Here is a 15,006-nt window from a genome sequence, read left to right on the forward strand (position 1 = left end):
CTAGGCAGGGTAGGGTGCTAAAATGCGTTGACTGCTTTGTCGAAGGCTTATCTCTAGTCTTGAAGATACAAAGTTGTTTAACTTTAAATGATTGATTTCGCCAGTTTCTGCTACCGAGTTATTCACTGAAACTCCACAAAATAAACGAGAATCTTTCTATCTTGCTATCTAGTAGTGTTTCTTTTCCTTCGCTTGTTTGGTAGAAAGTGACTGGATTTATATTTTTCTGTCCACCCAGTCCTCCTAACACTGGACGTCTTTTTGGTGATGTACCGTACATTCGTCACTCCGGAGGAATTGATCAGCCTCCTCATTCAACGCTACCTCCTCTTCCAGTCCAGTATCAAATTGATTGCCACCGTTGACGAGAAGGCAAGGGAGAAGATCTGCAACGTCGTTATCTCCTACCTCATACGCGTGGTGGGTTGTCTGGGCTTTACTTCTGTCTTTCGTCGTTTAAGCTTTAGTTATCGCAGTGGATCTGCGATATGAGCCCGTGTCAAGATATAATACAGGGATCCACAGGAGTAGATGGGTAACCGAATTACCCCTTTGACCCTTGCATGAAAGAAGTTTTCTTCTCTTCCCAACCACGTTACTTTCTACGAAGGATTATTCTAGTTGCTTTATCACTAATCATTGATGGAAGAAGGTTTTCTCTGAGGTTATAATAAGCTGACCTAGGAGGCAAAGCCTATGCTACTAACCTACGTAAAGGCAAGGGGCTGCAGACGTGGTCAGGAGGCCATGTCTTTTAGCCGAATAGTCTGCGTAGTCAAACGTTCACCAAACCAAATTATCAAGACGCTGCGGTCCTCGTCGGTTAGTATTTGAATCCATTACCCCCTCTAACAACTCCTTTTTCCATTTTTGCGTGTAAAGTATCGCTGTAAATATATACGATATTTATGTGGGTGTTTTAACTTACCTTTCACGTTGTCCGACCACGATTAGCGGTTCATCCTTATTTCCCACTACCTCTCCACTTCTCCGTTTCGGGACACATTTGTCATCCACTTTTTGGGAAACTTCGCTTTTTTCTTTATATGACAAAAAGAACGGTCTCTTGTGAAGAAAGCAGTCGACCTTCTGTGTTAACGTCTCCTATCAGATGATTACAATGAAACTGGACGTTTTGAGGTGTTATTTCCCATTAATTACTCCATAATCCCCTTTTTCCTACTTATATTCTAATTTTATGTGGAATTTTGAAATCGTTGATTAGTTTATCCTCGATATCGCAGTTTGAATGTCACCACTCTAAAAAAATGATAGATCGAGAGTTTTTGTCCTATCAGCTACTTTACTCGAGACAGGATGACTGGGTGACTTGGATTATTTATGCTTTTATAGCATATTCGCCTGTGCTCTCTGCGTTCTATCCTCCTTCCAGCAGCAGATGAATCATTTGCTGCAAGGAGCTGTATCCAGCTCTCTCGCGTCATTCCTCCTCCACTCATCACTTTCATCCTCATTTATGAATATCAACATTTCTGGACATCAGCATTTGCGAAGAAAATTGTATTTTAAAATTTGGGGTTAAGTAGGGCGAGATTCAATCAGGCCATCGTTACGATCGTTCAGTAATTCTTTTAGCCTCTAGGGGGGCCAGGAGTCTCATCAAAACAATTATACCGCCTAGTCAGAAATGAGGGAGGGATACTTGGCCCTTTTCCACACTCTGAATAGGCATCGAATCTCGTTGAATCTTTTTGGAGGAAGCGAGGGCAGAAATTATTGTCTCACATCGTAAAAAAAATATTCTTTTACAATTTGGCATTAACTTGGTAACTCACTTGGCCGCTGTAGCATTGGGTCAGGGCGATTTTTGATCTCGAGGTCATCCCAGCTGACCTCACTAGCCCGACCTCAGTCTAGTGTGGCTGATTCACTTCTCTCAATTAATGCCGAAAAATGGACTGGCAACAGGTTCCGTCATCAAGGGCAGGCGCTTTCGCGCCTCCGTGGCTGCTCTTCTCATTGCTGTTAGTGCGCGGTAATGTGTCACATTCCAGTGATTCGTATCTGTAAAAGTCCCGAAAGTAGTCGACATTTTGAACAGCGTCCCTGGTTTCATTCATGTTAATTGCCATATTGGCACCCAAAATCGGGTGGGTTTGTGAAAATGATGTTCAGGAAACTGAGAAAGTAGCTGATGAGGTTCGAGATTGCACACAGGCAAGGAAGATCAAAACAAGCAAAATTAGAAGAAGAACTTGGGTGCTAAAGGGGCCATCTCTTTTCTCATTTAATGTAAAGGACCATATCAGTTCATTCCCTCATTAACTCCCAATTCAATCACCTTCATTCATTCCGCTGTTCGATCATTCGTTTATCAAACTACCGCAGTTGTGTCTACCCGCTCTTCCGAATGGCAATAGTCACTAAATGAGCATTTATGATACCCATGAAACATGACTGAGTGATAATAACTTTGTCTTCATGTTAATATGAGGGCACTAACGTGGAATGAAGTGCCACATGTGCAAAAGATGCGTCTTACTACCCCTGTTATCGCCAATATCAACAGCCTTTTCGTCCAGTGGGCGTCTGTCCACCTTTCGCACTACTTGCAGTGATTATTTGAGGTATTATCCACCTGTACGACATTTTACGATGCCTTTACTTGTCCAGACTACCTAATTAAGCTTGTCCTAGGGTCAAGTCAACACTGACCTCAAGGTAACGAAGGCCCCTAAACCACGTTTCTATGTTCCATATATATCACGCATAACTCCTCGACGTTTTTTTTCTCATTGTCGGTTATCAAGAGGTAATGCGGCATGGAAATCTAACTGACTCGTTCACCGTCATTTTAATGTTCTTTGTTTATCTCCACCACTGGTTCAATTTCCTTCCTATTTTAAAGCGTTGTTTTATTTCTGGATTTTGCTACTATTTGCTTCTTGTTTCAACAAGTGGAAATGGAAATTAGGGGTAAGTGAAGTGAGTAGTTGATCCCGAAAATAGTTATAACTGTCCATTCAGAGTTGGCAAAGCGGAATTCAGGATTTCCAAAGTCGGGTAAAAGCCAAAAGTGAGGTCAGGCTGTATTCCCGCAGATATTTTGGAGGTAACCAAGGCTTCACACCCACTTATCCAAATTGGCATTTACAAAATGAAATTTGTGGAATGCCATGGCATAATCAGAAGGTCAGGACCTCATGAATAAGTCGCCACGTTCGGTTATATTTTGACCTGATTAATTTGACTATCGCGCTGCATTTAGTTAATGTACCACGAAGAAATTTAGACTAGCCACTTTATCGCAATTTTAGGCATGTCTATAGAGTTCCAGCTCGTGTCAAAACTAAACACCTAATGGCCATAAGATATAAAGTGAATTAATGCTGGGGGAGGGCTGAAGTGTCCTTCGCAAATGGGCAAACTTATTTACTATTCAAAGTGTATGTGTGTGCGTGGTGGAGCATATTGGCCAGCAGGCGTGATGGACACTAGGCCCTATGATTATCATCTGAGAACAACGTCTTAAAAAATAACTAGATGATCTAGCAACGAGTTGATATAGCAAACGCTCCTCTTCGCAAATATCTCATGGCGAAGTCCATTCTCAGTAGTAACGAGGATCCTCTATCCATCAGTCCTAATTTCCCCAAATCTCCCAGAGAAGTAGCTGCATCGGACATTTAAGATGTGTCACTATGTAAGCAAAGTTTGTAAAATGAGTGATTTCTTGATTGGCTGCAAGCTTAGGCCGCAGGTCTTTATCGCGTGAGAACCGCGCATTTTATGTCGAGAATGAGTGGTTCGCCTCCGCCTGTTTCTTTTGGTTGTGCTGCTTTTTGGACGGCAGGCTAAACGCGTGCACCGTAATTTGGCGTTGAGGATGTAAATTAGGTAAAGTAACCTGGGAGAGGATAAAATTGTGATTTTCCTTGCTCCCTTACCTTGTGTAGAAAACTGTGCAGATCGTATTTTCGTCCTTCAGAAAAATTCGTTGCGTAGCGTGGAAAAAGACTTCGGTAACACCTACCTCGGTCATAGTGTCTCCAATAGCGGACATCAACAAGGCCCTAGTGTCGTTGATAGGCTTGACGACTGCCGTCTCCACGACGCCCCAAACATATGGGGAGGGGATGTTTAAGTCAAACTGGGATTTTAACTTTTACAGTTCCAAAAAGTGTGCTGCCCATGGCAGTAGTAAATGCCACCGGGCTACCAAACAGACGCTCAATGCAGACACCCTTGGTCAAGATTGGAGGCAAAAGGGTGGACCGTGCAGCATAAGGTGATGTACGGAGGGTTTTATCAACAAAGGTGCACAATCTAAATCCACGGATATTTAACCCCGGTACTGTACAGTGTTGGGGCTTCAGGCCGCTTAGCAGTAGGGTTTTCAAATGTTGCAAACGATGACTTCACTTTGATGACAATCCTGGACGTGATGATTTAGCTCTCAGCTCATAATAGTGGTAATTTCTGGAAAGTTTGCCCGATCCGACTAATCCGCCGTGAAGTTTTGCAAGAGGCGAATCTTTCTATAGCAATGGTGAATGGGAGCGTCTAACAGCTTTTATAATGTCGAGAACTGCCCACTTATTAGGAAGGCAGGAAGGTGGGATGTCCTAGGACGGTTCAGTCGTACTAGCAAAGCTTCCCCGGGATAAATGCAGAAATGTTGCATTCAGAGACTTTCGAAAACAAGTGTAGTCTGGACACCTTGAAAGTTGTTCCCATCCTTATAACGGTCCTGGCTTTCAGCATGCAGCGGCACGGCGTAACACTTTCATGTTCATGTTGTTCACTTGAGTCATGCAGACTGTGAGAAGGCGCAGTCTTGTTTAAACATGTAAGACCTCTTCCGCATTTCTTTTCGGATACTGTCGGTTGCTTTGATCTTAAGACCTCACAGTAAACATACTACCCTATCATTGAGTACCTACAACGGTCTGTAATTCCTGGGGAAACAGCGCCTAGCTATGCGGAATATTTATGCTTCTTCGTCAAAGGACGATCACTGAGCATTCTTGGAATTATTGTGTTAGGTTCGGAACCTTGGTGTTAAAGCTGATAGCCTGAGAACGGGTTTTCTTAATCCAAAAGCTCTATTTTCAACAATCCGTTGGACTATTTTGCATTTCCAGTAAACAGTTTGTACTTATTGCCCCATCCCCTAAATTTGTTTACCCATTTGTCCCCACACCTACCGGATTAAATATGAGCAGAACAACTCTGCCCTATTGGAGGTCAGTGACTCGTTCTTCCGGATTGCATCTTCTTCCATATTGTAAATCAAAATTGAGTATTTCTTGGAATAAAATTAGTGGAGTAAGAAAACACCGACAAACTTGGAACAATGCTTACTTTCGTAGGTTGGGAAATTTCGGTCTTGCAATGCCTGTGGATCTTTAACCACTTTCCAGAAAAAGAGTCTCCAATGTTAATTGATCAAGGTCGTCCACTTTTTCTTTCTTGAATCTATTTCTTAAAAAGGAGGTGCACTTATTGCCTCAAAAAAGTTCACCTCCTTCAATAACGCAGTTTTTATCCAACAGCTTATCGCAAATTTTATTCCCTTGCATTTTGAGACTTTATTTCCACTGTCACGATTTATTAATAAGTTTTATGACAATAATTAAAATGTACCAAATAAATCATGATTTAATTTTAAACAGATTTAGGTATAAATATCGTTTACTGATGTGGTTAGGTCAATTTTGAGATTGGTTCAAAAGTAGACGTGTCGCAGCTTTCGAAACTAATTGTCAGAATCCCTTCATGTTTTAGATCTCCCAACTTACCACGGACTTAAATTCGCACACCTACTCCCTCCTGAGGTTATTTCGAGAGCGTGTGATGGACGATGGTTATGGTGGGCTTGCAAGAGCTCTCGACTTTACCCTGTCAAATCTGCTAAAACGGTGCCAGCATGGACGTATCTCGACTCCAAGCCAGGAGATTGCTCTACTTTCTCCTAACTCCACCATCACTTCTACTGGCAGTCCACTCATATCTCCACGGACGATTGGGGAGGCTCACGGCTCTTCTCCCACCAATACTTCCGGCTCCCCGGATGTCTGCGTTCGCCGCTCGCATTCTATCGGCGCTGTAGCCGGTGCGACGGTGTCCCTTCCCAATTCTTTGCTAAAGAATGGCGGTTTCAAGAGCACCACTACCACCACTACCCCCAACACCTCCTCCGGCTCAGCGCGCAACTCATTCTCTATCGGTCAAGGTGGAGAGAGCTCCCTCCAGTCATCACCCACTCCTTCTACCACCGCCCTTTCCGACATCGATTTTGAGGCGACGTCGGTGACGGGGACAACTGTAGCGGGTGGTCGATCCTCTACAGCTTCGTGTTTCAGCTCTCCCGCCTCCTCCCGCCGTCTCCTCGGGTCCTCGGTGCCCGTCACCACAGCAACGCTTCGGAGGCACTCGCGTAACTCCGCCTCAGGGGGACGGAGACGCGCAAGTCTGTTGGATATTTCGGCAAAACAGTTGGCGGAGCAGATCACCTACTTGGAGGCCGAGAAGTACTCTCAGCTTACGGTAAGTAGTTGCCAACTCTGTTCCTGTCCCGTGATTTGGTTTAGTTCACTATTGAAGCACCGGCGTACAAAAGGGCTGGAAGCCTACTGACAACGTGACAAGTGAATAACGGGAGCCAAAAAAGTCATGCATTAGTTTATACAATCCGAACGTAATCTAGTTGGGTTTCGCCTAGTTGATTAATCAGGTCCCATAAAACCTCGTCGCCAAATGGGGCTTTTGCACGCTGAATTGGTCACAAAATATCATGAAAAATTTGGCTGCTAATTATCACGCTACGGTTTTGCTTGAATAGAATTGGAATGTGGATTGCAGAGGTATTAAAATAACAATTTCAAGAGGTGAATAACACCAGTGAAGAGCCTGAAGTTTCCTCTTGTCCGTAAAGATCATACCATAACCGACTGTACGAAAGTGAAGTACTCGAAGTCGGTGATTGAATGATTGGCAAAACATTGATAACTGTCTATTGAAATAAGAGCTGATAATTTCCAAGCCAAATATGCGTTTGTAAGTGCCTTTACTTAGCACGAACCCTTGGGATTATGGCCGACACATGAAATGGGACTCATTTCCTTTATGTGAGTCTTTCCTTTCTATGGTGCTCAATGAATTGCCAATTGGCAGGTCATATTGACCCTGCGCGCTTCTGCTTGTACCATCCTCCCTAGAAGCTGCCTTCGCTTCCTTAACCTTATACACGAATAAACTAACATTTTAGCATCGTGAATTGCCTAAAAATTCGGAAATAGATTTGGTCTCCTTACTAAATCATACATCCCTTGAAAATGCGCGTTGAAATGTCACTCATTTCTCTATGTCTTGAGTATAGACAGGCGATTACCTAAAGAGAAACGATCGTACTTCTTGGGACTTTTTCTCACAATCTAATCACAATCACAATCACAATCTAATGTGATTGTCAAACACTTGCACAGAGGATTGTGAGAATAACGACAGCTCCGTCGGTCAGGTTTGACAAGCTTTTGTTCTTAGTAGACGTCAAATGCCTTGTCGACTTCAAAGACAGCAAATTGTGGTACTACGTTTTGCATGACTACAAACGTCTTTGGTTGCATTCCAAACTCCTAACTAGCTCAACAGCCTTGGTGTTAAAGTTCATATCTACTGTACTTTTGTAACCGATATAGTGTTGTGCATAAAGGTGATATTCACCTTCTGTGAACTTGCGGAAGGTAATTGGGTTTGAAACAGTGACCTCAGGTCTAATAAATCCTGGCAGTACCTACCAGAACCATTTGAAGGAAAACCGATTTAAACATTCACAGATGATGGAAAAAGGTTCTTTTTCAACTGTAGCGCCCTGAGTTTTGCCTGATACCGAAAATGCTATGGTACCAGGACATAAAATGTATTGACAACTTAAAAAAGGGCTGAGGGACACTGGCATGGTCCCGAGGTCATGTCGTTCAGTGAAAGTACAATAGCGTAATCGAGTAAGCAAGAAGAAGAGTTAAACAAGCAATTAAAGTATTGCCCAGCCCCTCGCCTGGCTTGAGCGGTGTCCTCGTGGCTCCCCTTGGTTAACTACGCGTGTCGGCCAACATGGCAAAGTCGGCGCTGTAAGAAAAACAAAAACACCCACGAACCAATCGCGCCAGTCATCGAATTCGCGTGCAACTGAGATGATACCTGACTGCACCGTCACTAATTTTGCATGACAATTCTACTGCACCTAGGGTTTCGTTCTGTTTGGGGACTGTATTGGGGAATGGAAAATGTGCTATCCGTCTTGTATGTCCATCGCTAGCCATAAGAACACTTGTCTAGAAGCAGTCATTTGGTAAAGGACGGGGTTTATAGTAGTTTCGTGGGGATAGGGCTTCGCGTCTCTCCCTCCTTGCCAGCTTGCTCTCACTTCAGTTTTGCCTAGCTATATCCACCTGGGTTCTATTCAGCAGGTTGAGAGGTGAAGGCGGTGTCTCGGATTGAAGCAATTGACATCTTCACACAGATGCCGCAAACAGCTCCGTAACGAACTCTGCAGTTGCCAAAGATAGGCGTCATTTTCAACCCTTCTGTTAGGGATTGTCACAAATTTTTCCATCCACAGTACATGCCCTTCTTCCGCCGTATTAATGTTTCGCATTCAAGGGTGGAATTCAGTGTATTTGTCCTTTAGTATCAGGTCCGCTTTCCGCTGCTACCATTGTAGCGCCCTGAGACTTCTCTAAAGTCGAAAGAAGACAAAATACCAGGGCGGAAAATGTATTGGTGGCGTACAGAAGGGCTGATGGTGACTGGCGTAGTCCGGAGGCCATGCCACCCCGTGAAAGCACAATCAGCGAGGCCTTCAGTGCCCACGTAACCAAAAAATGAGAGTTAAACAAATAATTAAAGTATTTCATCAGCGTCTTCTTTTTCAATTGAATGTGTCATCTTGCAAAGTTTGTTTCTCACCGCGGTCAGGTCGATGATGCCATTTGAAGGAGCGCTTAGTCTCATTCTCTCTCCCTCCCTTTCTATTCGCCTAGACTATGCTTAATCTGACTTGAGTGGTGAGAATTCTCTTGCATTGTTGAGAAACGTTACATTGTGAACTCACTCGTGAGCCAAAGCTTTGTACCAGAGCGGGCGGTTCCTTTGCGTCTTTGTTTGTGTGCTTAACGGCTGGAAATGAGGGGGATGTTAGGCACAAACGAATGCAATTTTCAACTAGTTTTTAAGAATTTCTTAGGTTAATCGACGCCATCTCTGACCTCTGCGAAGTTGTATTAACTAAACATCCGGTGTCGTTTTTAAATAAGATAAATTTTGCAATTACTTCGTGGTTCTTTTTCCACCTGAGGGTTTGAATGGAAAGTTCCATTCCGGCAGGCGGAGTTCGAGCTAGGTAGACAAATGAGAAACCTAAGTTGAGACTGGAGTAAGGAGGGAATTGATGATTTGATCGGTTGGTTGCATTGGAGGCGGTGGACAACTCCTGCTTGAGTTGGCAGCGGCGAGTTTCGAAAAGCATCTTTATTTCAGAAATGCTGAAACCCGTACGGTAAAGAATCTGGCTATGTAGTGATGGTCGATGGTTTTGAAATTTTGGTTTTGTATGCTCGCACATTGCCTCCCTATCCACTCATAGAAGGAAGGAATTTGAGAAAACGCTCATTTATTTCATCAGACCTATCATCAATAGATTTCTGCATTTTTCAGGCATCAGGGTCCTTTAATCAATCTGTGGGAGGCTTATCTTTGTCTCTCTGACAGCTTGCGATGGTAACATAATGCGTGTTCAAGTGAAATCGGTACCTTCCAGTTTGTGTTCGGGAAGGATTGTGCTATATTCACAGCCCTAAAGAAGAGATCTCGCTCTTGTATACTTCTACCTCACTGCAGGTGATGCGTTGATCAGGCAGGCGTTCTATGCATTGGCTGAATGTCCATTCACAGGAATGAATACGGAAGCTATGGGCTGAGAGCTGAACCACCACGGGTGACCGGCCGTCCCATCATCATACCGTATTGGGTTTGACGTCACTTATAGATGCTTGTGGATATCTACATGTTCATCACCCCGCCTTGAATTCACGCACTCACTGTCATTGATGTCCGCCATATCGATTAACAGTGTCTAGACTGGCTTGCATAAGCACCGGCTGTGAGTAGCGACACCCACGGCATCGCCGTAGTAGCATCTTCTTAAAATCAAAAGTCCTTTTTAAGAATGGATTGACTGTGAATTTTTCGTTTTCTTGGCTTGAACAGTTGGAGGAGCTGCTGGATATAAAGTCTCTGGCCGCGCTTAAGGCTCCAGCGATGGCAGCATGTGCGGCTCAATTCACCGCACTCTCAAATTGGGCGGCCACCCTACTCCTTGAACCCCCCGTATCCCAGAGAGAACGTCATGCTGTCAAACTACTCAAGGTCATGCATGTAAGTCCTCAAGGGGTCTCCTTCTGAACCGCCCTCGAAAATGCCATTACAGAAGGGCTAGCATGCCACTAGTAGATTTCAAAGGAACTACTTAACAGATCCTAGGATTAGTAAAAACGAATGCAAAGTTTTGGTTAAATTTGCAGTTCCAATCACAAGCTACTTTTGTTTCCTCCGTAGTACCTCCATTCATTGAAGAACTTCAACAGTTTTCTCGCCATACTCTGTGCATTTCTTCTAGTTCCGGAAAATATCTTTTCCAAGAAGACTCGAGCAGTAAGTGGCCACTTTCTCCCCTCTTTTGGAGTTTCTTAAATGTATCAACCACATGTGTATCACTGCAGCGTCTCGCTCGCCTGAGACCCTACATGCAGCCGCCGCACTTTTCCACCTATCGACGCGAGCTAGCTGAGGCTTCACCTCCCTTCATTCCATACCTCGGGCTCACGCTGCAGAACCTCATCGCTCTGGAGCAAATCAACCCTCTCTTCCTCTCCGAAGTTCCCAAAGGTATGATCGCTACGTACAAGTCGGAGCACGGACCAGTTGTCAACTTTTGGCGCAGTTGGAAGCACTTCCTGATAATAAACTTTTTCGTCAAGCAGGATAGCGCCGACGGAAAGGCCCCGTAAGTATCCTTTCTTCTACTCATTTAATCTAAGTAGAATTATCGCTATTTACAACCTTCCCTTCTCTACACTTTTCTCCCAGGCAATACGACATCAAACCGGACTTGGACATACTCGACTTCATAGCAGACTTCAAAAGAGCCTACCCCGATTTTGCGCTGCACGAACTCATTAACCGCAGAAAACGCGAGACCTCCTAGGGCAACCTCCCCATCTCCCACCCCAATCCCTATCGGATACCACTTCTATGTTGTCAAAGCCAATAAAGATAGCTTAACGAGCCCACCTTTCCTGTCCCCTTTTCATTTCCTTTCAAACGCGCAATTTATCCTCTCAGATCTTTACCGTTTTGCGAAAAAATGGATACTGCCTTGCGGTTCATTTATTTTGCTTTGTAACCCCCACTGTCTATAAAAATTCGTAAATAACCGACTAGATGTAGATAGCTGGTGGCCCCTTCAAGAGAAGTAAGTGGGAAAGATACGGTACAAAAAGACAGGCGTATTCGTCAAAACTGATAATAAACCACATTGGTTACAAAAAGTCAGTCATTTCGGTGTGATCGCTCGTCATTCCGACAAAAATGTCGGGATTTATGAGAATTTCTGTGATTTGCTGAGGCCTGGGACCGAGAGCTAAAAGTAGGGCAGATTTGACCAGTCTCGTTTTTTTACCTTCTGGGAATCCACTTCTCGAAAATGGGTGGGGACGGCGGAGGTTCGTTTACGTATGCGGTGAATTCTTTGTCATCATTTGTAAAGCGTGATCTAAAGCGCTCTTCGTACTCGGCTTCTGTTGGTAGTTCAGACATTTCGAGTCCAATCTAAGCGCGGCAAAAATCGAAAAATTGTAATTCTTATTAAAACAGACGGCGGATATACAAAAGAAGAAGAAAAAAGAAAAATATGAAAAGCACATTTAAATTCAATAAGTGGAAGGAGAGGGTGCGGAGAACGTAGGTCAAGACCAGCGCCTTAAACGTCATTATAGAGTCCATAGAAGTCCATAATTCAACTAAAGGGTTCTTTTTGGTGGGAAAAGACCACAGAATATGCCGAGATGCTGATGATTTCGATTGTTCAACGATGGTCCCAGACAGACTGGATGCACGAGAATAGATGGCTAGGAAGATTACGTCCAAGGGCACATTTGAAAATTGTCCAGAGATAACAACTTTGGTAAAATCATTAAAGGGCTTCACAGTGAAATGGCCTTTAGGGAGATTCAACCTAGATACGATGTCTTGGGGCCCACAGACACTTAGACTGCTCCCTGTATAGTCGACCTCCAAAAAAGACATCAAAGACGGTTTCACCGACACAAGATACCTAAATTTCAAAATATTTGTGTAATAAACTGATGTCTGTGTCACATAAACACATGGAAATAAGTTAAATGTCAGGTAATACTGGAATTACCAAAAGCAGCAGTCGACTGTAGAACAGCTTAAAACAGCAAAGGTCGTTATCTCGCAGAGCCAGAAATTAAATGCAAATTCGTTAAAAGCAGTCTGGAAACGAAAGGGCGATGGTGAAACCAATAAACAGGGAAATGGAACGTACGCAGCACCATAGAATTTCAAAACGCTCAATCGAACTTTGAGTAGTTGAAAGAAAATGTTATTAATTAAGAGCCTCATACACAATTGTACGTACACGATACCAAACCTGTGAACGTACATGCAAGAGATTAAAAATGAACTGTGAGAAAATCATTTCCAAAGTTACTATTAACTGGTAAATGTAAAAGAGAAGGGAACGCAAGTTAAATGAATTTAAATTAATAAACAGCTGAAGCTTTCCCGGATACCTTGCTGATTATGCATAAGCGTCGTACTCAAAATAGAAATGAAGATGAAAATTAGAATGTTTATGGTCCAAATCCCAATTTCGGATATGATGCGCTATTGGCAGGTTAAATGGGACTAATCTATTACGTCACTAGAACCTACTAACGCATTACTCGTTTTGTTTCTTTCTAGAGCGGCTTGCTCAATCCACTTTTTTGAATGCTTGTACTCCCCCAAAATGACCGATGAGGCAACTCACGGGTGATTTGATAGAAGCTTTCTTAATCCATGAGTGCGAAAATGACGGTTATTAGTAACTTTTTACCTGCTAGTGGCTGGGGTGGTTTCTATGGCATATGATCATTTAATTACTTTGTGCTAATTAATATGTCGACATTGCTATTTTAAATAGTACACGTCTTAGTGTTTCATAAGAAAAACCAAGGTTATTTATATCTGAACTATGCTAACTTGTCATTGGTCAACCCCCTTTGTAGGCTAGTTTCGAGCTAGCTTCATCGTTGTTGATTTGGTTCGTTATTTCCGTGCCTCAACTTAACCTTACTCTAATAACCCCATCCTGAGCCAAATTCTTGGCTGCAGAGACGTTCTTATTGGATATGTATATAATCTCTCCCAATAAATGAATCCGAGCTCTGATGTTTGTTCCGCTCTTCGGAATATGCTTGAAGTACCAATGATAGACGAGCAAAAGATGAGGTTCTTAAGGTTGTTCAAATTCCTATAATTTTTTTGATCTATGTACTATCTTGCGTTGCTTGATTGCCTTTGTCCATACTTTAATGCTACCTTCACCGATCCTCTTGGATGTAATTCTACCGAGCTTCGATATCAAGACCTAGCTCTATTTTCTAGGCTCGCGTCTTTTGGAGAAATATTTGGTTATTTGTACTTTTGAGTTACTTGAAAGTTAAGTTGCAATTTATCTACCCTACCAAAAGTGTAAAACTTTAAACAGCATAGATGGTGTAATATTTTAAGCAAGCAAACTAATGACCCTGTTGTCTTGACTATATAGGTATTAATGGGATGTGTCTCAACTCAACTGGAGAATTTCTTCCAATGTAAGCGTTCTTGTTTACGGCGCCTAAGGAAGTGCTTTGTTCGAGGTACGTGTCTCGTTTTTCCTTCTAGATTGTATCTGCCACAATCACACTTCACTTTAAACAAAATATCCAAATTTCTTCTACAATTTCTCTTAAGTAGGCTTTACCATTCCCCCATTGTTGTTTCTTCAGTTCGGAACCAAAGAGCTTAGTCTGTTCTTTGATTAGGGCTTCTTTTGTAATTGGCTAATGTTTCTTAACATCGACTGAGGTGTCGGAACTATTGATGTGGAAATCTGTAGGGCGGACTGGGTACTTGAGAACAAGACCTTGGTGTAAGGTGGAGTAGAAGTCGCGCTTGATGTGCTTTCGTGCATAATTTGAGTACTTCTGTCTAGCGTATCGACTGCTGAGGTAAAGGCAACCGCGAAACCTACAAATAAATCACGCAAAAAAGGAGCAGTTATGCATCATCTGCTAGATGTTGATGTGGAGCCCTTTGAATTTTCGATTCCCAATGGCAAAAGCTACAAGGAATTAATAAGGAGCTGTTTTTTTATCAAAATTGAAACCAACCAATGAATCCTTTTCTCGATTCTGTTTAAGAATCACCAGTGGCGGTTTAAGGCAGGTAACTACTCGAAATGACAATGCTCATGTTCCCCATGTCCGTGGACCAAAAGCAAACCGATAGGGTACCTGTGATTCCAGTTGCTAAATTTCTTAGAGATTTAACCGCCGGCAGCGTCTGCCACCCGCTTGCACGCGTGTCAGCACTCTGTTAACATTGGTTGTATTTCTGTACCGTCTGTTGCTACTATTGCCCTTAGAAATAGTCAAGTTCATTGTATGTGTTTGGATCTGAAGATCTATTAACGGATGACTTGCATCCCATAACTTACTTGCCGAGTAGGTCCTTCGCCCCTAGTGACAATACTTTTTCACCTCGGTACTACTAATATTTGAATTCTGTTTGCTCAATGCGAGGGATAACCTTGAATGATTAAATGTTCGACAACTGGGAAACCAAATTCACTTGGTTTCCGTGATATCTGTTTTGGCATTAATTTAGTAAGTGATTTATACGATTCACACTTATTGGCCGACTCACATCACGAAACAG

General features: G+C 43.0%; 2 protein-coding genes across 2 annotated transcripts in view; one reads left to right on the forward strand and one right to left on the reverse strand. All coding sequences in view use genetic code 11, as the record gives it.

The window, feature by feature from the left end:
- Positions 1-696: 696 nt before the first annotated feature.
- Positions 697-11,227, forward strand: EGR_03994 (Rap guanine nucleotide exchange factor; the record flags this gene model as incomplete). The annotated part of the gene is made up of 6 exons (XM_024493243.1): positions 697-822; positions 5,749-6,510; positions 10,231-10,398; positions 10,579-10,674; positions 10,743-11,026; positions 11,110-11,227. 6 exons carry the CDS (start codon positions 697-699, stop codon positions 11,225-11,227), a joined length of 1,554 nt encoding a protein of 517 aa, XP_024352342.1.
- A 1,422-nt stretch (positions 11,228-12,649) lies between these two features.
- The window catches only part of EGR_03995 (hypothetical protein), a gene marked incomplete at both ends in the record, with an annotated part of 17,889 nt that continues 15,532 nt past the window's right edge, over positions 12,650-15,006 (reverse strand). Inside the window, 3 exons of the mRNA XM_024493244.1 lie at positions 12,650-12,760; positions 13,741-13,768; positions 14,821-14,901. Coding sequence (XP_024352343.1) covers positions 12,650-12,760; positions 13,741-13,768; positions 14,821-14,901 — 220 coding nt within the window. The remainder of the gene's footprint in view (positions 12,761-13,740; positions 13,769-14,820; positions 14,902-15,006) is intronic.

Source organism: Echinococcus granulosus (genome assembly GCF_000524195.1).
Source record: "Echinococcus granulosus chromosome Unknown EG_S00023, whole genome shotgun sequence".
Classification (NCBI taxonomy): Eukaryota; Metazoa; Platyhelminthes; class Cestoda; order Cyclophyllidea; family Taeniidae; genus Echinococcus; species Echinococcus granulosus.